General features: G+C 25.3%; 1 protein-coding gene across 1 annotated transcript in view; it reads left to right on the top strand.

Annotated features, from left to right (window-relative positions):
* Positions 1-18,019, top strand: part of LOC117175176 (protein lap1-like) — a 47,946-nt gene extending 29,927 nt beyond the window's left edge. The window contains exons 8-11 of the mRNA XM_033364783.1: positions 2,848-3,304; positions 8,087-8,859; positions 13,290-13,361; positions 17,166-18,019. Coding sequence (XP_033220674.1) covers positions 2,848-3,304; positions 8,087-8,859; positions 13,290-13,361; positions 17,166-17,342 — 1,479 coding nt within the window. The 3' untranslated portion in view covers positions 17,343-18,019. The remainder of the gene's footprint in view (positions 1-2,847; positions 3,305-8,086; positions 8,860-13,289; positions 13,362-17,165) is intronic.
* The last annotated feature ends 5,989 nt before the right edge of the window (positions 18,020-24,008 follow it).

Raw genomic sequence — 24,008 nt, 5'->3', positions numbered from 1 at the left:
TATAATTATATATAAAACTGATGTAATTATTGCAAATTTTCAAATTTATTAATTTCTACTTCAATTTAAAGCACAGAAAATAATAGCATGGATTTCTATTTTTTATCCAGAAGTCTTTGAACTGTTCAATTTATAAAAGTTTAAAACTTAAAATTTTGTAGTTTAATGGCATTTAATTTTAAGTTGTTCAACCTTTTATTTTATACGTGTAAATTATTGCGTGTTTGAATTAAAAATTTCTGGCCTAAATTTGTTTAAGCTTGGATATTTAAAGTTTAAAATTAAAAAGACTTTCACGTTAAATGCTTTAATTTACAGTTAATTTTTTACTGGGATTTTTTTTCTTGATTAAAACGTCCACTCTGATTAGACTGTCTGTTTTATTCTCAGAAGTGGCGGAGCGTTTCAAAACGTTAATTAATAAATTAACAATAAATAATAAATACAGGTTATAATAATACCAAATATAATAATAATATATAAAATATAATAAATAAAGAAAAATAATAATAACCAAACGATTTAACAAAGATTTCGGATTTGATGAAAATTGCAATAATTTTTCATAGAATTCATAATGATTTCATAAACGATCTAAAACAATATTTTGGAACAAGGATTTCAAATATTTCCCACATTTCAGGCAGATATAAAACATTTCACAAATATTTGACAAAGACGGCAACAATTTTTCAAAAATTTGATAAGAAATTTATAAAGATTTCGTAGAAATTTGAAGGATTTCATAAAAACTTCTATTATTTCAAAAAAATTTCAAAGATTTCAGATAGATTAAAAATATTTCACAAAGACTTCCATCATTTTCCAAGATTTCACAACGATTTCAGTAATTTCACAAATATTACCAAATATTTCAAATATTTCGCAAATTTTTTTCTAAGAATTCACGAAAACTTCACAAAGATTTCAATGATTTCCCAAAGATTTCAAAGATTTCACAAAGATTTGAAATATTTCACAATAACTTTTAGAGAATTCACAAAGTTTTAAAAGATTTCACATATAATTCAGATAGAATTAAAAGATTTAAAAAAACTTCTATTGTTTCACAAAGATTTGAAATATTTGCAAATATTTTTGAAGAATTCACAAAGATTTCAATTATTTCCTAAAAATTTTAAATATTTCACAAAGATTTCAGATAGATTTCAAAGATTTCACAAAGACTTCTATTATTTAACAAAGATTTTAGATAGATTTCAAAGATCCAACAAAGATGTTCAGAGAATTCACAAAGATTTTACGAAGATTTCAAAAGACTTGACTGATTTCCTAAAGATTTCAAATATTTCGCAAAGATTTTTGGAGAATTCACAAAGACTTCAATCATTTGCCAAAGATTTCACAAAGATTTCAATAATTTTACAAACATCAGCGAATATTTAAAAAATGTTTCAAATATTTCGCAACGATTTTTAAAGAATACAAATATACAAAATATTCTAAATATATATTGTGCAAAGATTTTGGGTAGATTTAGAAGATTTCACAAATACTTCTATTATCTCACAAGGATTTGAGATGGATTTTAAAGATTGATAAAAAATGTTGAATATTTCGCAGTTTTCAGATAAATTTTAAAGAGCAAACAAAGATTGCAATAATTTACCAAAGATTTCAATAATTTCACAAACATCAAATATGTCAAAAGGGTTGCATTAGTATCTCAAAGATTTTATAAAGACTTTACAAAGATTTCAAATATTTCGCGAAGATTTCGGATAGATTAAAAAGATTTCAGAAAGACTTCTATTATTTTATAAATAATCCAGATCGATTGCAACGATTGAATAAAGCGAGAAAGAATTAAAAGATTCTCAGTTCCTAAAATTCGATGAATTTAATCATTCGATTTCAAAAGGGTGAATATTAACTATTTGCCCCTTCCTGGTCGATTTCTGGCGGGGCATTGCCCCCTGTGCAACGTAGGGCTCCGCCGCATCTGCGAATTCAACATTGATGAGAAGAATTCTTGAAAATAGAGTCAAGAATCTAAGGACCAAATTTGGACAATTACCACAAAATGTTCCCACTGCAATCTGAAAAACAAAAAAAGAACATCCTCCCCCTCTCTCTTCCCCTTAAAAAAGAAGACAAAAAAGCAAATTATTTTTTTTCAATTTGGACAAAAAATAAAAAGGAGGAAAGAAAAATGAGAAGACAACCAACCAAATCCCCTTCCTTCTCTGTTTTATTTCTTTCGTCATTTTTATTCCTACCATTATCAAACCACAACCAGAAACATTTGTAACAAATAATCACCAAGGTTTCGGCACTCATACAGCACCCTTATCAAGGCAAAAAAATTAAAAGAAAATAAAAATAAAAGAAAGAGAGAGAGAGAGCATTCGTGGCAGTGGTGCTGTTCCTGCTAGCAACACATTTTATTTTTATTTTCATTTTTATTTTATTTTGATAATGGCAGGAATAAAAAGGACGAAAGAAATTAAAAAGAGAAGGAAGGGGATTTGTTTGGTTGCCTTCTCATTTTCCTTTCCTCCTTTTTATTTTTTGTCCAAATTGAAAACGAATAATTTTCTTTATTTTTTTCTTTCTTTTTAGGAGAAAGAGAGAGGGGGAGGATGTTCCTTTTTTGTTTTTCAGATTGCAGTGGGAACATTTTGTGGTGGTTGTCCAAATTTGGTCGTTAGATTATTGATTCTATTTTCAGGAATTCTTCTCATCAATTTTATTATTGGACGTTAAAAAAAGGGTTTTAAGTTGGATTTTAATCTCATTCAAATATCCTAAATTTGAATTCAATATTATTCAAATATAAAGAAAAACGAATATTATTTCTATATTTGTGCAATTTTCTTTTCGCAGAATGTCCCTCACGTGTCTTCGCCTTCCGTCGAGTACTATTCCTCGAAATATTGCAACGTTATTAGTAACATAGGATTAGAAATAGAACGCAGCTCTGAAGGATCTTCCGACGAAGCAAACAAAACTGTCCTCGCAACTGAGACTAATCCGGAAATTCGAGAAGCAAAATGCGTTCGAAATCCCACGTCTGAATACCTCGCAAAGCCGCCGACGATAGCGGATTACGTGAATTCTGCATGGAAACCAGACGAGTATTCGAAAACAAACACAGCAAAGATTGTGGAATCTGAAAAACTGGTAGAACCTTACAAAAGTGCATCGCTTGTTGAAGAGAGAAGTTTGGAGAATAGGGATGTTCCGGTTTACAAAATTAGCGACGTTCCTCCAGTTCCTCCGCCTTATCATATTGCAGCTGCTTTCTCGAAAAAGGCTGCTTTCTTCCAACAACTTAATCCAGGTATTTTTCAATTACTCGATTTTATAGTTATTAAAGAGTAGAGGGTGGCCCCGCCTTGTTGAATTTTTCACGAGAATCTTGAATTACATTTTTTTTCTTCTAAAACAGTTATTTTATTGAAATCTGAAAAGTAATTTAAATCTTAGTATATTATAAAAGAAACATCTCGTTTAGAGGAAATCTTGCTAAAAAAGATTTCAGAATGTTTCAAAAATTTGCGAATATTTTAAAGGATTTTGAACATTTTACAATGATTTCACAGATTTCAAAGATTTAAGAAAGGGTGCAATGATTTTGATTAATGAAGAAGATTTCACAAACAAAGATTTGAGAAAAATGTCCCAAAGATTTGAAAGAGGCGTGTACACCAGATTTCAAAGATTTCACCAATATTTCGAACATTTCTAAAGATTTTACAATTCGTTGCCCTAAAATTATGCTACGTCATGTCCACTTAAAAATTTTTTTAACTATTATTATTTTTAGACTAAGGATTAAACTTTGTTTCTTAATACATTTTCCCCTGAAATTTAGTTCCTTAGCTGTTACAATTTTAAATTAAAATAGTTACGTTTATTAAAAGTGAAAATTATATTACGCCATGTCCTTTTTTGCATTGCTATAAGTGAAAAAAGTTTAATTTGAAAAATGAAAATGTTCAAAAATATTTTTAACCTTAAAAGTAACCAAAGGAATATTACAAAAAAATGAATAATTAGTGAATAACTCATCTAATTCCAGGTATGCAATAAAACAGAATAATATAAACTTTTATTCTGTTCAACTCCTTACTGGAAAATTTCATTATTAATAAATAAAATAAATATATTAAATATAAATATTATAAATAATAATATTAATATAATACAGGTTATAGTAATACCAAATATAATAATAATAATATATAAAATATAATACATAAATAAAATAATAATAAAAATCAAAAGATCTCACAGGTTTCACAAAGATTTCGGATTTGATGAAAATTGAAATGAAAATAAATTTATGAAATATTAATATATAATAATATAATATTAATAATAATAAATATTATAAAAATTTTGTAGAGATGGCGTACTATAATTCTGAGAAAAAAAATTAATTTTTTTAATCTCATATTACGCCATGTCCCAAACCAATTGTGCACATCAGCTAAAATACATTCATAATAGTATTCAAATTTGTGCTAATATGTTCTTGATCATGCATTATTTTTTATTGATAAACTTATCTCGACATTTGACAGCGTTTTTTTAGAGTATATTATGGTTAAACCTTGTTCCTCATTTTATCAGTTTGACAGTATCATAACATTAGGGCGACACTTCCAAACGATTTTAAAGATTTAAAAGTTTTAACAAGTTTATACTAAAATATATTTCTAAGATATTAACAGATTTTAATCGGATTAAAAATGATTTACAAATCTTAAATTAACACGAAATACTTCAAAATGATTTCATATATGTTGCAAAGATTTTATAAAAATTTCATAAAGATTTCAAAGGAATGAATTCCAAAGAATTTAAAAACTAGGTTTCAAATTCTTTGGAAACATTTTAAAGATTTTAAACGGTTTCAAATATTTCAATGATTTCAAAAGAATACGAAAGATTTAAAAAATATTTCAAAGATGTTAAACTATTTCAAAAAGTTTCAATAAATTTGAGAAGATTAAAAAAGATTTCAATGATTTCGAAAGAACACAAAAAATTTCACAAACAGTGATTAAAATAAGTAGATTTTATAAGAATCAAATCAATCCTTTCTTAAAAGAATAAAACTAAATTACTGGAAAGTTCGTTTATTGAAATTCTGACTTTCTGACGTTTCGGCTAACAATGCGTGCCTTTTTTTAAAGAATCTAAATAAATAATATATAAATAATGATCTTTTCTTACAATAATTACAAATAAATTAGTTTTTTTTTTGAAGTAAAAGAAATAAAAATTACCTGTGCTTTTTATCTTGTAAAAAACCAGGAATATTAATTTTGTAGTCAAACATCTGTCAATAGTTTAATGTCAATTTTTAAAAATAATAATGACGTGTGACCAAATTAAATTAAAATGTACAAAAAACATATAATAGAAAAGCTGCATATTAATTGAAGAGGCTTTTTTTAAGAAACTACATCTTAGTTGACGGAAAAATCCTTACAGTGTTTTTGGACAACGACGAACATATAGCAAACTAGACAAGAGACATACTTAAGGTGGTAATTTCGTTTCATTTTTTTAATTAATGAAGAGCTTAAGATCTACAAAAACAAATCTTACTCTTATTTACAAAGATTAAAGAAAGCTTTCACAAATAATACAAATCTTTTTAAAAATTTCACAAAAATTTCAAGGATTTTTAAGATTTAAAATATTTGACAATAATTTAAAAAGATCCCAAAAGAATTCACAGAAATGACAAGAATTCGCAAACATTTTAAGTACTTCAAGAGATTTCAAAGAATTTCAAAAGATTTCAAATATTTTACGAAGATTTCAAGGATTTCAAAGACGACTTGTATTTGCAAAAAATTAAGAATTTGTTTATTTATGGTTCTGCTTCCTTTCAAAATTGTTGGCCAATAAAAAATGAAATGGCACCATTTTTATATCTATAGCCAACGGTTATTTCATTATTTAATGTAAAAAAGGAGACCTGGAACAACTTGACTTGTTGAGCTGGAAACCCTGGAGAAGACCCGAAAAATAATAGTAAATTTATTTTTTGACCCAGAATTTTACAAATTTTGAGGAAAAAATCTATCGAATCATTCCAAGTATCACAAATTTTGGATCACATGATATAATGCAATTTAACGTAAGTTTTACTTCAACTCTTTTTTTTAAATTTATTTGTTGACTTAAAAAAAGACTTAAATAGTTTGCAATTAAAATTGGTAATTTTTTTTTTATCAAAAAGGTGTTGAGTATCAACTGTAAATCTAAATAATATAATGATTTTTTAAATTGATCTGTAGTTCCAGTATTAAAAATTGAGCAATAATTGATTTTATAATATGGTTTTGATTCTGTTCAAAATTAAATAATTTGTAAAATTTAATGTTGAAAATTGTATAGTTAAAATATTTGAATTTTCAACAAAAGATAAATGTTAAATAAAAAAACAATTCATTTTTCACAAAGTAGTTTAGCTTTCGCCCAGTAGTTGAGTTTTTAACCAAAAAAGGTAAATTCACAATGCAAAATGATATTTCAACTAATACGAAATTTTAATTTTTAATAAAAAATAGTTGAATTTTATAAAAAATACGAAATTTCAACAAAGTAGTTGAAGCATCAACCAAAAAAAGATTCATTTTTAACCAAACAGTTGCAAATAGTTTAATGTTCAGATTAAAAAACTAATTTCTAACCCAGACAAAAACGACTTTTTAACCATATAGTTAAATTTTCAACTAAAAAAGATGAAATTATCAACAAGAAATGCAATAATTAAATTTCCAGTTAAAAATATTGATGACATATTAGTTAAACTTTCAACTTAGTTTTTTTTTCAATCAAAAAAGATTTTAATTTAAAATAAAAAAACAATGGAATTTTAGAATTAAAAGAAATAATTTTTAACAAAGTAGTTAAACTTTCAACTAAGCATTGTATTTTCAACCAAACAATATTTTAATTTTAAAAAAACAATGAAATCCTGCCAAAAAATATGAATTTGCAACAAAATGATGAATTTACAAGCCAAAAAGAGAGCAGGTACATTTTTAGTTTGAAAAGTTAATTTACAACCCAACAAAAACGATTTTTTTCACAAATTAAACTAATTGTCAACAGAATAGTTCAATTTTAAACCAAAAAACGTCAATTTCATACCAAAACTGAAATAGTTAAATTCCCATTTAAAAATATTAATTTTGAAACAAAAAAGTAATAAACTGAAGAGATTAATTTACAATTCAAGTGTTGAATCTTTAACCTAAATAAATTAATTTTCAAAGAATGATTAGCATTTTTCATTAAAAAAGGATACATTTCCACCCAAAAAAGGAATTATTAAAATTTTCAGTAAAAACATTTTCAACCCGAAAACACAATTTCAACACAATAGTTAAAGTTTCCACCAAAGAGATGAATTTTCAACTAAGAAGATAAATCTTCAATCAGAAAAATGATATTTTAACAATTCAACAAATATTAACAAAATGCCCGAATCTAAACATTTACGAAATTATAAAATATTAAAATGAAAAAATAATAAGTAAAATGAAATGCTCTATTTTATGTACATATTTACTATTTTATCTATCGTGTCATTTTACCATTTATTATCAAAACAATTTTCTAATTGTTTAAATTTGATAATTTTATCATTCGAAAATTTTCCCCAATTCGCAATTTTATTTTTCTGAATTTTTCAGTCTTTCCTCAAAATTATATAAATAAACATAAATAATGTTCCTCAATTAAAATTGCTTAAAATTATATAATTTAGAATATGTTAAAAGCTTCCATTTATGCGAATAAATTATTTGAGCGATTAAAGTATAAATTTCTTCATATAATTTTTTAAGCTTCGATGAAAAAAGTTTTAAATTAAAAAATGCCTATTCGAGTACTTTAATTTGCAATTCAGTCTTGATTACTTCAATTAAAAAATTTTAATTTCTAAATATTAAATTTTTATTTTATTTCAATGACCATGAAAAATGTTTGCGAACTCGGAAATGACCGGAATTCTTATTCCTTGATTAAAATGGCCACCCTGAGAGTAGGGCATTGAAAAAATATATGAATTTATCAATTATTTATTAAATTTCAGCCCCAGTTTCCGAAATTTACCAACCAATTTCGCCTCCGAAACCACCTAGTCCACATAAACAAGAAAATTCTCACTACGAAAATCAAAAGGAAATTGTTGAAACTTCTTTGTCGCCGCGAGTTGAGAATGGCAATTCCATCGACGAAACCGAATTTATGAAAAAAAACATTTCTTCAAATTTAAACGGTAATAGAACCAGCATTTGTTCCGATGCCTGCGATAGAATTCAGCCTCTCGAATCCGAATCGAATTTCGACCAGTCAATGAAACGAAGTAAAATTCCCGTCTTAAGATTGAAAAACGAAGGATTGAACTCGTCAGATTCGCTCGTAAATCATCTCGACAGTCCAAATTCCAACAAAGTAAAGTCTTTCAATGTCTCTTCATTGACAGCTTCTCCCATCTCCAGAAATAAATATCGCTCTCAAGTTACCAATCAATCCCGGCAATTAGATAGATCGAAGGGATCTCAAAATGGAATTTCTTCGAACGAGGGTTCTCTCTCTGAAAACTTGAATCTGTCGGAAGATGCGAATTCTGTAAATATGGATCTTAAGACGGATCAGAAGATTTATGATATTTCGTTAAATAATTCGCATGGTAATAAGATGGGACTCCCTTCGAAACATGGTAACTACATTCAGAGTGAGACGAATTCTGGGAGAAGTACACCCACTTCGATTAATTCCAAATCGACGAGTATGAATGCCTTAAATTCAGAGGGGAAAGCAAGATTTAGGTGGATGTTTGGGCCACATAGAAATGCGAGTGTGGTGAGTATTTTTATTTTATTAAATGAGTTACATTTCTCTGAATGTGATTTGGATTTTATAATGACAGGACTCTGATTCACACTATTTAAAAAATACGAGTTTTCAATCAGGAAGATTCATTTTCTATCAAAAAAATATGAATTATTAACGAAATAGATAAATTTGTAACAAAATGGTCAAATTTTCGACAAAAAAGATTCATTTTTAATAAAGGAAATGAATGTTGTATAAAAAAGTTAATTTATAACTAATCAGTTGAATTTTCTACTAAAATTATGAATCTTAAAAAAAATTTCTACAAAACAGTTGAATTTTCAACAAAAAAATTAATTTGGTACCAAAACTGATTAATGTTTAACCAGATAGTTGCATTTATAACCATACAAGATAATATTTCTATAGAAAAATGTGGATTTTAAATCCAAAAAGATGAATGCTTAACAACATAAATTAATTTTGAATCAAGTGAGAATTTTTTAGTCAATGAAAAAAAAAAAAATTCAATCTAATTGTTGAATTTTCAAGCCAAGAAGGTAAAATTGGAAAAAAAAAGTTGAATCCTTAACCAAAAAGCTTAATCTTAAATAAAGAAAATGAATTTTCTACAAAAGAGTTAATATACAACTGAGTTGAATTTTCAACAAAAAAGTTAATTTTTACCAAGACAGATTAATTTTTAATAAAATGAGAATTTTTTAGTCAAGGAAGAAATAAAATTGCAATCAGATTGTTGATTATTCAAGCCAAAAAGGCAACATTTGAACAAAATAGTAGAATCATCAACTGAAAAGATTAATTTTAAATAAAGAAAATTAATTTTTTACAAAAAGTTAATTTACAAATAATGAGTTGAATTTTCAACTAAAATTAATAATCTTTATAACAATTTTTACAAAACAGCTGAGCTTTCAATAAAAAATTAATTTTTGTACAAAATAGATTAATTTTTAACCAGATAGTTGCATTCATAACCAAACAAGATAATATTTCTATAGAAAAATGTGAATTTTAAATCCAAAAAGATGAATGCTTAACAATATAGATTAATTTTTAATCAAGTGAGAATTTTTTAGTTAAGAAAGAAAACAAATTGCAATCCAATTGTTGAATTTTGAAGCCAAAAAGGCAAATTTTAACTAAATAGTTGAATTCTCAACCAAAAAGTTTAGTCTTAAATAAAGAAAATGAATTTTCTACAAAAAAGTTAATTTTGTACCAAGACAGATTAATTTTTAATCAAATGAGAATTTTTTATTCAAGGAAGAAATAAAATTGCAATCAGATTGCTGATTATTCAAACCAAAAAGGCAAAATTTAAAAAAAATAGTTGAATCATCAACTAAAAAGATTAATTTTAAATAAAGAAAATTAATTTTCTACAAAAAGTTAATTTACAAATAATGAGTTGAATTTTCAACTAAAATTAAAAATCTTCATAAAAATTTCGACAAAACAGTGGAGCTTTCAATAAAAAAGTTAATTTTTGTACAAAACAGATTAATTTTTAACCAGATAGTTGCATTCATAACCAAACAAGATAATATTTCTATAGAAAAATGTGAATTTTAAAAACAAAAAGATGAATGCTTAACAACATATATTAATTTTTAATCAAGTGAAAATTTTTTAGTCAAGGAAAAACAAATTGCAATCAATTGTTGAATTTTCAAACCAAAAAGTCAAATTTTAACTAAATAGTTGAATCCTCAAACAAAAAAATTAATCTTAAATAAAGAAAATGAATTTTCTACAAAAAAGTTAATTTACAACTAAGTTGAATTTTCACCAAAAGCATAATTTTTCACCAAGACAGATTAATTTTTTAGTCAAGGAAGAAAAACAATTGCAATCAGATTGCTGATTATTCAAGCCAAATAGGCAAAATTTGAACAAAATAGTTGAATCATCAATTAAAAAGATTAATTTTAAATAAAGAAAATTAATTTTCTACAAAATGTTAATTTACAAATAATGAGTTGAATTTTCAACTAAAATTAAGAATCTTCATAAAAATTTCGACAAAACAGTGGAGCTTTCAATAAAAAAGTTAATTTTTGTACAAAACAGATTAATTTTTAACCAGATAGTTGCATTCATAACCAAACAAGATAATATTTCTATAGAAAAATGTGAATTTTAAATCCAAAAAGATGAATGTTTAACAACATATATTAATTTTTAATCAAGTGAGAATTTTTTTGTCAAGGAAGAAAAAAAAATTGCAATTCAATTGTTGAATTTTCAAACCAAAAAGTCACATTTTAAACAAAATAGTTGAATCCTAAGCCAAAAAACGATTCAATTTCAAACAGTTGCATTTTTAACAAACAAAAAAACTTAGTGTTCTACAGAACTGTTGAATTTTCGACCAAAAAAATTAAATTTTTAACCAGGAATAATCTTCTACGAGAAAAAATTAATTGAAAAAAAATTAACGAAATACTGGAATATTCAGTTGGAAAAATGAATTTTTAACAAAAAAATGGGTTTTGAAAATGGCTTTGGATAGCGACTGAAAACTTTTTTCAAACAAAAAAAAATAATTAAAATTTTCTCCCGAGATAGGAAAAAATTGATTAAGGACAAAAAAGTTTTCAACCAAAAAAGTTATTCTGTGCCGGGAAAATGAAGAATTAATGTGACTGTATTACACTGTTACTTACAAATTTTCGCTAAAAGTGGTGTAAAGAGAAAAAAGGTATATTTTTATGTACAAATAAATTATAAAAAATTTTTTAAATATCGTTTCTGATTTCACTGCCAAAATTTAAGTAAAAAAATCTTATAAAAGTGACTTTTTGTAGAAAATGGAGATTTAAAAATTAAGGTTGAATTTAATTGATATTTTGGTACTAAGCAAATAGTTTAATACAAGAGCTTTTTCTTTTAAAAAATGGTCATTATTTTATTTTATTAAAAAATGTTTAGGAAGAGAAATAATGTCAGAAAAAGCTTTAATAAAAAATAAGAACAAGAAGAAGACGATGGCAGGCAAATCCTTTTAACAAAATATGTGTTAGATTTTTTAAGCTTTTTTTTTATACAAAAAAGCCCATTTTTGGAAAAAACTTGATTATCTAGTTCTGTGTTGCAACCCTTCATGTTATACTTTTTTGATGAAAATTCAACTTTTACTTTCTTGGTTGAAAATATCATTCTTTTTTTTTTAATCGTCTTGTTGGTTTAAAAAATGCAATTGTTTTGGTAACATTTTTTTTTGTATAAAAATGCAATTTGTTGGTTGAAAATTTATCTTCTTTGGTTGAGGAGACAACTCTTTTGTTAAAATTAATCTTTTTCGTTGAAAGTTCACCTCTTTGGTTGAAAATTTATTTATATTGTTAACAAAAAATTTTTTTGTTGAAAATTAATTCTTTTAACTAAAAATGTATCTTTTTCGTTTCTGGATTAAAGTTGATCATTTGTAGTTAAAAACTAGTCTTTTTATGTTAAAAATAATTTTTTTTTGCGTCAAAAATTCAACTGTTTTAGGAAAAATTCGTCTTTTGATTTGAAAGTTTGACAATTTGGTGCACCTTTCTTTTCTTTTTTCACTAAAAAATCTGTATTTATTAAAAATTCGTCTTTTTAGTTTTAAGCTTTTAAAATGTATCTCGTTTCGTAAAAGTTTCATATTTTTTGTTGGAAATTAAGCTGTTTGGTTAAAAATTCAACTATTTTGTTCAAACATTTAATTATTTTATTGAATATTTACCTCTTTTGTTTAAATTTTAACTATTTTCTTCAAAATTCGTTTTTTTTTTTTAGATTTATGTTTCTTGATTAACAATTAAACTTTCTTCTAAAAATTCATCTTGTTGTCCTATATATTTAACTATTTAGTAAGAAAATGCCACCATTTTTGTGAAAGTTTAATATTTTTTGTTTCAAGATTTGACCATTTGGCTGAAAATTAAGATTGGTTAGCCCCTAATGTTTCCCGGCTATTTAAATGTTTTTAAACAAATTCAACTATCTTCTTAAAAATGCAGCTTTTTAAAAAATATAATTCTTTTTGCGTCGAAAATTTAATATTAAATAAATTAAAATTTAAAAATTAAAATTATACTATTTTGATCCAACAGTATCTGTATTGGTTAAACATTCAACCGTTTTGTTGAAAAGTCGTCCGTTTGGATTAAAAATTCATGTATTGCTAAAGAAAGAAATTTTTCGAAATTTCATGCGACTTATATTACCAATGCGATGTTTTTATAAACATAGTCGATCCGAGGTCTGCGTGATTTATTATACATATAAGTTTATTATTTACAAAATTTCATAACAATATTTTGCCACTATTTTTCAAATTTAATGCCACCGTTGGCATTATTTTTTTATCTCTAAAGTGATTCCGACCCCCTAAAGAGTCTTATTTCTTTAAATGTTGGATTTTATCGAGGATTTTATAACGGAAATTATTATTTCAGCTTCCTGTTCAAGTAAGAAAAAATCCAGGGCTGGGATTTAGTATCGCTGGTGGAGTTGCCGGAGCTGAAACGGTATGATTTATATTATATTGATACACTTTAAAAATTTAAGTTTTCAATTGTAAAGTTTCAAAATTTAATGTTTTTAATGAAAAATTTAAAAAAATTAAACTACTCTAAAAATATTTTCAAAATTCAAGAATTTTTAATTATAGCTCGTTAAAATTGTAGATCATTAAATTGAAAATCTTTAAAATTCGAGTTTTTATTTTTAAAATTTACAAATCAAAATTTTCATATTTTTTATTATTTACGTTTGAAATTTCTTTAATTTGGGAGATTGAAAATTGAAATGGTCATTTTTGGATTTCCAAAATCGTCCCAATTTAAGAAATTTTATTTATACTTTTCGAAAATTCATGTTAAATTCATTCAGTTTTTTTATGTTTTCAATTGTAACTCTAACAATTGAAGAACATTTAATTGTAAATTTTGAAAATAGAAGTGAATTATTTTTTACAATTTTCAATTAAAACCTAAACAATTTTTAAGTTTTACCATTTAAAATGTTGTATTTTTGATGATTTACATTCGACATTTTCTCAATTTGGAAGATTTGGAATTGAAAACTCGACTTTTAATTTCCAAAATCATAAAAATCATCATATTATAAAAATTGTTGTTTATAAATCTTTAGAATTAAAATGTTTTCAATTGTAAATTTTTCAAATTTAATATTTTTAATTTTAAATCTTCAAAATTGAACTATTCAAATAAAAAAAATATATTTTAAGTTACGTACCTTTAATAAATAAATCTTGAAAGTTGAATAATTTGTAATTTTATATTTTTAAAATTCAAGAATCTTCAATTATAACTCGTCAAATTTGTAGATCGTTAAATTGAAAATCTTTCAAATTCGAGTTTTCAATTTTCACCATTTACAAAACAAAATTTCCATATTTTTTATTATTTACGTTTGGGAGATAGAAAATTAAAGATGTGACCTGATTACCAAAAGCATCCTAATTTAAGAAAATTTATTAATATATCCCTAAAATTAATGTTAAATTCATTCTGTTTCTTTATGTTTAAAATTGTTACTCTTTTAAGTACTTTCAAATTTTAACATTTAAAATGTTGTATTTTTGATGGTTTACATTAGAAATTTTCCCAATTTGAAGATTTAGAATTAAAAACTGGACTTATGATTTCAAAAATCATGAAAATCATCACAATATAAAATTTTGTATTAATAAATCTTTAGAAATAAAACGCGTTCCCTTGCAAATCTTTAAATTTGATTAATTTAAAATTGCAAATCGTGAAAAATTCTGTAATTTTGATGCATTACATTCAAATTTTATTCAATTTGGAAGATTTAGAATTGAAAACTTAACTTTCGGTTTCCAAAATCATCAAAATGTAAGAATTTTGTTTGCAAATCTTTAAAATAAAAAATTTTTAATTGTAAGTCTTCAAAATCGAAGATTTTTTAATTTTCACAATTTATAATACAAATATTTCTGTAATTTTAATGATTTTATTCGAATTGTTTTCATTTTGGGAGACCCAGAAATTAAAACTTCACTATAATTTCAAAAATCATCGAAATATAATCATTTTAATTCATACTAAAAGGGTGAAGAATTTTCAATTCTAACTCTGCAATATTGAAGAATTTAAAATTGCAAATCAGGAAAATTGAAAAATTTTTAGTGGTAGTGCTTCTAAATTGAAGTATTCCAAAAAAGTTCCTGCAAAATTACATACATTTAACATATAAATATTTAAAAGTGAAAAATTTTGACATATGATAAAAATTGAACAAATTTCAATGGTAAGTATTCTTAATTGAGCTATTCCAAAAAAAAGTTCCAAATTACGTTCCTTTAATATATAACTCTTTCAAATTGAATTATTTTTAATGATATATTTTCAAAATTCAAGAATTCATGCATTAAACAGGGTGGCCGCTGGACCGGGAAATGACAGTGAATTTTTTTTACCGGGAATTTCACAAATTTGTAGAAGAAAAATCTGTCTACGTTCGCTTTCAACTGTTTTTAAATAGTTATTGGAATTGCTATGTTTTTCAATTATACTATTATTTAGCTTCCAATCATTAATTCGAAATTTTTTTACTTTAAAAATTTTCCATTTAAGATTTTTATTTCTAAGATTATACTTTTAATTTAAAGAATTTTTAAATGCTTTCTTAAAGACTTGAACAAATAAAAAATAAAAGCCTTTGATGTTGAAGATTTTGGATAAAAATCATTTTTATTTAATAAATAAATACATTTTTTCTAAATTGATCTGTACTTTAAGCAATAGAAGGTGAACAAAAACGATTTGACTAAACGATTTTAAACCAGTTCAAAATTTAAGAATTTTCAGATTGTATTGTTAAAACTTAAACGGTTTTAATTTGAAAGTCTTAGTCATTAAACAAATGTGGACGTGTGACCGAAAATTTATAAAATAATTTCAACTTAAATATAACTTTCTAATAATATATTCTTAGTAAAAGGATTTTATTAAATTAAAATATTGTTTCAGTCTAAAGTATTCGATTTGTAACCCATTCAATTTCGAATTTTTAATTAAGAAAAAAGATTAATTATTCAATATTTAGCAATATTTGAATTTTTATTTAAGACAAATAAATTGTAACCAAATATTTAAAAGTAAAGAATCTTTTACTGAATTATTTGACATGGAAAACCTGGAATCGTTAAAATTTCGAAGAGCCTTTAAACTTTGAACGTTACAATTTTAAATGTTGTATTTGAAAAATGCTTAATTTTTGAGTGAAGTTTTTCAATTTCGATGCATAATTTACAAATTAACATTCGAAGAAAAAATTTGAGTAATTTTAAGAGATATTTAGAAGTTATTTTTAATTTTCTTAGGAATCTTAAAAAAATGTTTTTATTCTTTCAAAGCCTTTCACAATTCTTGAAAAGAATCTAATTTTTTTTGTTTAAAATCTGCGAAAATTACATTTTGTTTTATAGTAGGCTACCATTTCAAGTTTTACATTAAGTTTGAATCTTTTCAAAACTTCTACATGTCTCTTAAAATTACTCAAATTTCGCCTACAAATAATAAATGTTCAATTGTTATTTATACATCCAAATTGTTAAAGAAGTTTTCTAAAATTTGCAGGATTTTCTAAAAATTTTAGAAAAAATTCAATTCATTTTGACAGATATTTAGAAATTATGAAAAAATCTTCAAAATAATTTTAAATTGAAAACAATTTAAAACAAATTCTAGATTTCTCAAGATTTTAGAATAAAATTTTGAATCTTTCCAAGGATGTTTAAACTATTTAAAAAGATAATAACTGAATTTCCAATTTAAGAAGTGCTCAGTTAAAATATTTTCAATTCTTCAATATTTGATATTTCCAACTTAAAATTCCTTAAAATTATTTAATTTTGAAATTTTTAAAGCTCATTAATTGATTTTTTAATTCAAAGCATTGAAAATGATAACGTGGATTCATATTTTTTTATATTGAAAAATGTTAGTACCTTCAATTTTATACGCGTAAATTATTGAGCATTTGAAAACAAAAAAATTAAATTAAAAACTTTTAAATTTCAATGTTAAAAGTTTAAAATTTAACAGTTCCACCTTGAGTGCTTTCATTTACAGCTCAGTTTTTATTACCTCAAGCGGAAATTTTTTTAGCTTTAGGGTTCCATTTTTTTTAAAATTTCATTGGCTGTGAAAAATGTTTGCAAACCGGGAAATGACCGGGAATTTACTTCGTCGATTAAAACGGTCACCCTGATTGAACCTTTTATTCTTAGTCGACATTCAACTTTAGTTTTTGAATTTCTCCAGTTATTTTTTCAATTTCAGGGTATCGTCGTGACTAAAGTAAATCCGGATGGTCCAGCACAAGGAACTTTGCGCCCAGGGGACAAAATTTTGGAAGTGGATGGAATTGATTTTACCAAATCAGATCACGACAATGCTGTGGCTGTTTTGCGTGCGACCGGCGCTGTTGTTTCCATGATGATTAGTAGACACCAGTAGACACACAAGTAACGAAATTTAGATTATTATATAGCTTTTACCTGCCAGAACGAAAAATCTGACTCGCGATTCTTCTAAAATTCAATTTTAGAAGTCAAAGCTACTCTTTGAAGTAGCTTTATTAAATTCGATACTTCGCAAGGTATTTGAATTTACTTTTAAAGTGAATGTACTACACTCTTCATATCTTTTTCTGAATCATTTCTTCCTTATTACGGGAAAATTGATTTAGAGTTCGTGAAAAATGCATATCAACTCGTAATGTTTTTAAGAAATAGGTAACATCTCATATTTTTTACTCTAAATGATGTTTATTAATTTAATAAACTCTAAAATGTTGTACAATTTTATGCAGGAAATTCTACCATTTGGTCTCGGGCGTTTTCTCAATTTTTTTTAAGTAAAAAAAATTGCAATTGTTAAAAAGTTGATCATACGTCCAAATTTCATCGTTAACTTCTCTCTGTGAGAGAACTTTCGTAACGGTGAACAAAAATTGGTTGTAAATACACATTTAACGTGAAAAATGTAGCACTCGCACTCGTTTGCAACTAAGCGAAAAATTCCTGCTGCCCTACTGTTAAGTGAAATAAATGAGAAGTGAAAGAGAATATTCTTCTACTAAGACGTCGTAATTTTACTAAATATTGTTATGATAGTTACGCATTGTTACAAATCTCTATTGATATTTCTGGACAAAATCTTTAATAGGTGAGACGATACCTTTTTCATTTGCATTGCTCAATAACTTTTAAGTTTTGCTTATTTTTAAGTTCATATAACTCGTCGCTGACGGAATTTCATTAGATTATTTTGCAATTTGTTCTTATAGTATAGGTTTATTATATATTTTTTTGTTTATTTAAATTAACAATTTGTTTGACATTATCGGTTACTTCCTAGTGTGCAGGCCTCACAGACTGGTCCCTATATCCCCTATATTATTTCCGGTCCCTAAATTACCCTATTTTCAAAATTTGGTACTCTATTTGCAACCCATAATGTAACTTTAAAAACATTTATAATAAGATCAAAGCTTCCAATAGTCCGAGATTTTGAAAAAAAGTAGCAAATCAGAGAATTTCGGTAAGAAATAACTGTAAAAATTGTTCAGGACTGCTTGACATTTTTGTTAACTCTTTTTCCACTACAGTCTTGATTTTCACTTCTAAAACCACCAAGTTTACCCTGGCACTTCTCATACGTCTGTCGCGTATTCACACCGAACTGGAAGCCTTAAATTATTTTTCCCCTTGAATTATGATTAATTTATCCTGAATTATTTCAGACGTATTAAGTAATTTCGTAGGGCTTCAACAATTTTGAAAGATTTTCAACCAAAAAATTGCAATTCATTTAGTAATCGCCCTGAATTCTTATTAATTTATCCTAAATCCTTTTTAATTCTGCTAAATTTTCTCAATTCTATTCAATTCAATTGATTTTTAAACAGTTTTTGAATTTATCTTGAAATCTTTAAAACTTTTATCGAATTCTTCTCGTTTCCTTTAAATTCCTCTAGAAATGCACTCAATTTTTAGCGAAATGAATGGAATTTTCTTGATTTTAACCATTTTTTCCAATTATTTGATTTTTTTAAATTTAACTTTAATTGTTTTGTAACTCTAAATTCTTATACATTCTTATGGAATTCTCTTAAATTTTTCTAAATTCGCTCAATCCTATTTAAATGAATTTTTTTTTTATTTTCTAAAGTTTTTATTTAATTGATCCTAAATTCTTGTAACCTCACCTTGAATTCGTAGGAATTTCATTAAGTTATTTGGAATTCTCTTGAATTGTGTTAATCCCGTTTCAAAATTACTGAATTCAATTAACTTTTTTCATATCTGCAAATATTTATAAATTAATTTGATTTTTTTGTTCATCTTCAATTTTTATGAATTTTTATAGAATTATTCTCGTTTACTTGAAATTTTTCTGAATTAATTCTAATTGTACGGAAATCAATTATGAAATTATGAAATTCTTTTGCATTTTTAATAGTTTTAATTCAATGTATTTTTTGTATTTCTGAAAGCTTTTGATTAATTGATCCTGAGGATCAATTGAGGAAATGATCAAAGGATTTGAAACATTATAAGATATTTTTTTTCAAATTTATTGGCGTTTTCAACAAATTTAACATTTTTTGATTGATTTTAGTAATTTCATGGAATTTTAAAGCATATGAATTATTGTAGGGGATCTTAAAAGATCCCAAGGCAGTTTTAATAGATTTTAGCCATTTCAAGGGGTTTTAATAATTTCAAGAGATTTTAAGAGATTTAAATATTTTAATGGATTTCAAAGAATTTATTCACAAGTATAAGCGATTTTGTAGTGCTCCAAAGATCTCATGAGATTAAAAAACAAATGCAATTCATTTGAAATTCGCCCGGAATTCTTATTAATTTATCATAAATTCTATTAAATTCTTATAATTCTCATAAATTTACTCAATTGTACTCAATTCAATAGATTACGTTTTTTTATTCATCTTGAAGGTTTTAAAACTCACCGAAAATTCCTGAGAATTTCATCATATTCTTTTCAATTCTCTTTAATTTTTCTGAACTCATTTCAAATTTACTCAATTTAATTAATTTTTTCATATTTTTCAATTGTTTTTAATTCGCCTAATTGTTTATTTTTAATTCAATTTGATATTGTATGAATTTCATCGAATTCTTCTCGTTTCCCTTGAATTCCTCTAAATATGTTAAACTCAAATTTAGTGAAATAAATGGAATTTTCTCGATTTTAACTATTCTTTGCAATTCATTTGAATTTTTTACATTTAACTCGAATTAAGTTGTAGCCATTAGATACTTTCTTGGTTAGAAATTAGTAGGATTTCAAAGATTTGAAGATATTTGAATTTTTCATCTCACCCTGAATTCTTATAAATTCTATGAAATTCTCTTTTTTAATTTTCTACAGTTTTTATTTAGTTTATCCTAAAATCATTTAACCTCACCTTGAATTGTTCGGCAATTCACCAAATTATTTTGAATTCCCTTAATTTTTTAAAGCTCGTTTCAAACTTTCTGAATTTAATGACGTTTTTTTATACTTGTAAATTGTTATTAATTAATTTAATCGGTTTATTAACTTAAATTTTTACGAATCTCATAGAGTGCTTCTGATTCACTTTAAATTCCTATAAATTAATTCAAAATTTACCAAAATCAATTATGAAATTCTTTTTCATTTTTTATTTCAATGGATTTGTTTTAATTTTTGAAAGCTTTTATTTAAATGATCCTGACGATCAATTGATAAAATTACCAAAAGATTTGAAACATTTTAAGGTATTTTTGTCAAATGCATTGGAATTTTCAAACGCTTTAACCATTTTTATATTGATTTCAGTAATTTAATGGGATTTCAAAGGATTTGAAATATTTTAGGATGTCTTAAAATATTCAAAGGCATTCTCAATATATTGAAATATTTTCAAGGGGTTTTAATAATTTTAAGAGATTTTAAGAGATCTTATTATTTTAATAGATTTCAAGGCATTTATTCACTGGTAGTGAGAGATTTCATAGGTTTTCAAAGATTTCAAGAGATTTTCGAAAAAAAATTGCAATTTGGAAATCGCCTTGAATTTTCATTAATTTATCCTAAATTCTTTTGAATTCTTCTAAACTTACTCAATTTTAACAAATTCAATAGATTTTTTAAAAGTTTTTAAGTTCATCTTGAAGTCTTCAAAACTCACCGAAAACTCCTAAGCATTTCATCAAATTCTATTCAATTCTCTTCAATTTTTCTAAACGCATATCAAACTTACTCAATTCAATTAATTTTTTTTTAGATTTTGTTTGTTCTTTTTCCTTAAATTTCTCTAAATCTACTGAAATTTTAGTGAAATAAATGGAATTTTCTCGATTTTAACTATTCTTTCCAATTCATTTGAATTTTTTTAAATTTAACAAAAAACTGTTTTTTAGCAATTATTCATTTCCTTGGTTAGAAATGATTAGGGTTTCAAAAATTTAAAGTGACTTGACTTCTTTTTTTATTTGACCCTGAATTTTTATAAATTCTTTGGAATTCTCTCAATTTTTTTAAATTACTTGATGTTTTTTAAACATTCACAATTCTATTTAATTGAATAGATTGTTTTGAATGTTCTAAAATTTTTATTTAATTGATCCTAAATTCTTTTAACCTCCGATTGAATTCTTCGGAATTTCTTCAAATTATTTAGAATTCCTTTGCATTTTTTTTAAGTTCGTTTCAAACTTATTGAATTCAATCAAGTTTTTTCATATCTGTAAACAGTTATACATTAATTTGATTTTTTGCGAACCTTTAATTTTTTATGAATTTTTATAGAATTCTTCTCGCTTACTTTAAATTCCTCTAAATTCGTTTCAATTTGACGAAAATCAATGGCATTTTTTATTATTAAGATATTTTCCAATTTATTTGAATTCTTTAGAATAAAATTTGAATTGTTTTAAAGCCTTATGAATTTCTCCTAAATTTTTGTTGTCCTTCGAGTGTAAAAAAACTACCCTATTACTTTGACAAAAATTACCCTTTGGTGACTATATTTCATCCCTCAGGGACTGTGAGGCCTGGGTATGATTTAATTCACTTTTTCAAGGTAATGGAAAAAAGTAGCACGTGTTTTCTAGAAAATGCTTGTTGTATAGAAATAGATATTTATTAAAAAATGCGAGGAATTAGTTATCGTTAAAGATTTATTCTGAATAACGTTAGAAGTAGAAATGCGAATTTCGAAGCTTAACGTTGATATTGCCCCGCCGTTTTTGTGATTAACAAAGCGAGGCAAATAATGGGCGCAATTTTTAGAATTCATGCCATGTGAATGTGAATTAGAGAGACGCTATAAGCGATATCAATAATGGATTCGAGAGCGCTGCCTCGAATGAAAATCGATATCTCTGACTGGTAGTTCCTTAATTAAATTTTAATTTTCGAAAATACCAATATAAATCTTTTGAAAATAGCCGTGGAATTTAGATATTGAAAATTTCTATTTGCACTCAGTTGCATTCAGTTACAATCAGTGCGCGTCAATAATTAGTGGCAGCGACTATTTTAAAATTTAATTTCCTGACCTCCAGTCAGAGTTTCCACGATTTGAATAAAAAGTTATATCTGTCTCCGATTTTTTATTCAACTAAATGTTCTCTATTTTCGAAAAATTGTAAAGTAAAATTTCTTTAAGAAATTTAAGAAACGGGTACGAACAAAATGCCCTCTCTAATGTTAACTATTATAAAAATAAGATAAGCTTTTACGAAATCAAAACGACATGATTAAAACTAAGATACATTTTTTCCCACAAAAATTTTAGTCTCTCTGAACAAAATAATATCAGTATTGCATCTTTTGTATCGTATTTTTTCGAACATTTTAATTGATAAGATTTCATATCGTTTTTATCTTTTTTAGACAATCTTTTTACCGTAATTTTTTTACTTTAGTTTTTCTAAGTAGCATAAATTGGTTATAGCCATACTAGACTAAATAAAAAGTTCCTTTCAATTTTTTTTAATGACCAGTTTTCAAGTAAATAAATTCCATATCAAGAATTCTCAAGGAAAAGGATACAAGTTTTGAATACTTTAGTGTTACAAATATTTACAAATGCATTTACTTAAGAAGACAGAGATTCCCGAGGGAGATCTTTTTATTATATTTATATTTATACGATCATCACAAAAAAAGAATGTTTGCGTTATTGTAGATAGTTTCTTTATATAAATATTGTGTGTTCCATTTACAGAGAATTGTTACTCCTAGTCATATTAAATGAGTTGTAACCTTAAGAGATTTACGTTCATAACCCGGATTGTATTCCACGATTATCGCAACTTTTATTAATTGTGAATTTGCGCTTTGAACAATTTTAGTTAATCGTTGATAATAATTCTCTGTTAATAAATAATGATCTATTAATAGATAATTGTTATCAATTAATAATATTCTTCTGTAAAATTTAGTTATTTAAAATGACTTCGGCTTTAATGCCATCGATAAATATTCTTTTAGAGACTATTTGTCGAGGAAAAATGTTCATATTTGTTAATTTACGGGTAAATTATTCTGGTGTAAATAATATCTTTCAGCGTGATCAGTGTTGCGAATCGTGAGGATTATTGACGTACCCACTTTCGTAGTCTTCCATGTCCCAACCTTTAAATTTGTAGATGTTTTTAGGGGGAAGTTTATTGTTCAATTTTCTCGTGATGTGTGTAACTAAAATGATAGAGGAGTGGATGAAAACGAAGGCGAAAGATGTAATTGTAAATATTTTTCATCGCGTGCAAATTGTATGTATGCACCGTTTCTAATGTTCTAAACAGACTGACTATATACCATATATTTTGTATCTAGCTAGTACACACTTTGTTAAAAAAGAAAACGTAACGCCCGTGTACATAAAACTGAATAAAAATATCGAGGTTCAAATCGAAAATGTCTTTAGAATTTCGATTAGTTTCCTGTTTATCATTTTTAATTATTTTCTCTTAAATTTAGAGCGAAAGAAAATTTGAATCAGTTGGAAATTTATTCATTACACAGGCCCACAAAAAAAACAAAAGTGTCTGTGCAATTGGCCAGACCTATATATTCTTATGTATTTTTCGACGCTGAATCCGAATTTGCAATAAAAAAGTA

The sequence above is a fragment of the Belonocnema kinseyi genome, chromosome 6 (genome assembly GCF_010883055.1).
Source record: "Belonocnema kinseyi isolate 2016_QV_RU_SX_M_011 chromosome 6, B_treatae_v1, whole genome shotgun sequence".
Classification (NCBI taxonomy): Eukaryota; Metazoa; Arthropoda; class Insecta; order Hymenoptera; family Cynipidae; genus Belonocnema; species Belonocnema kinseyi.
The sequence above is the reverse complement of the archived record's forward strand: the minus strand, read 5'-3'. Positions and strand labels throughout refer to the sequence as shown.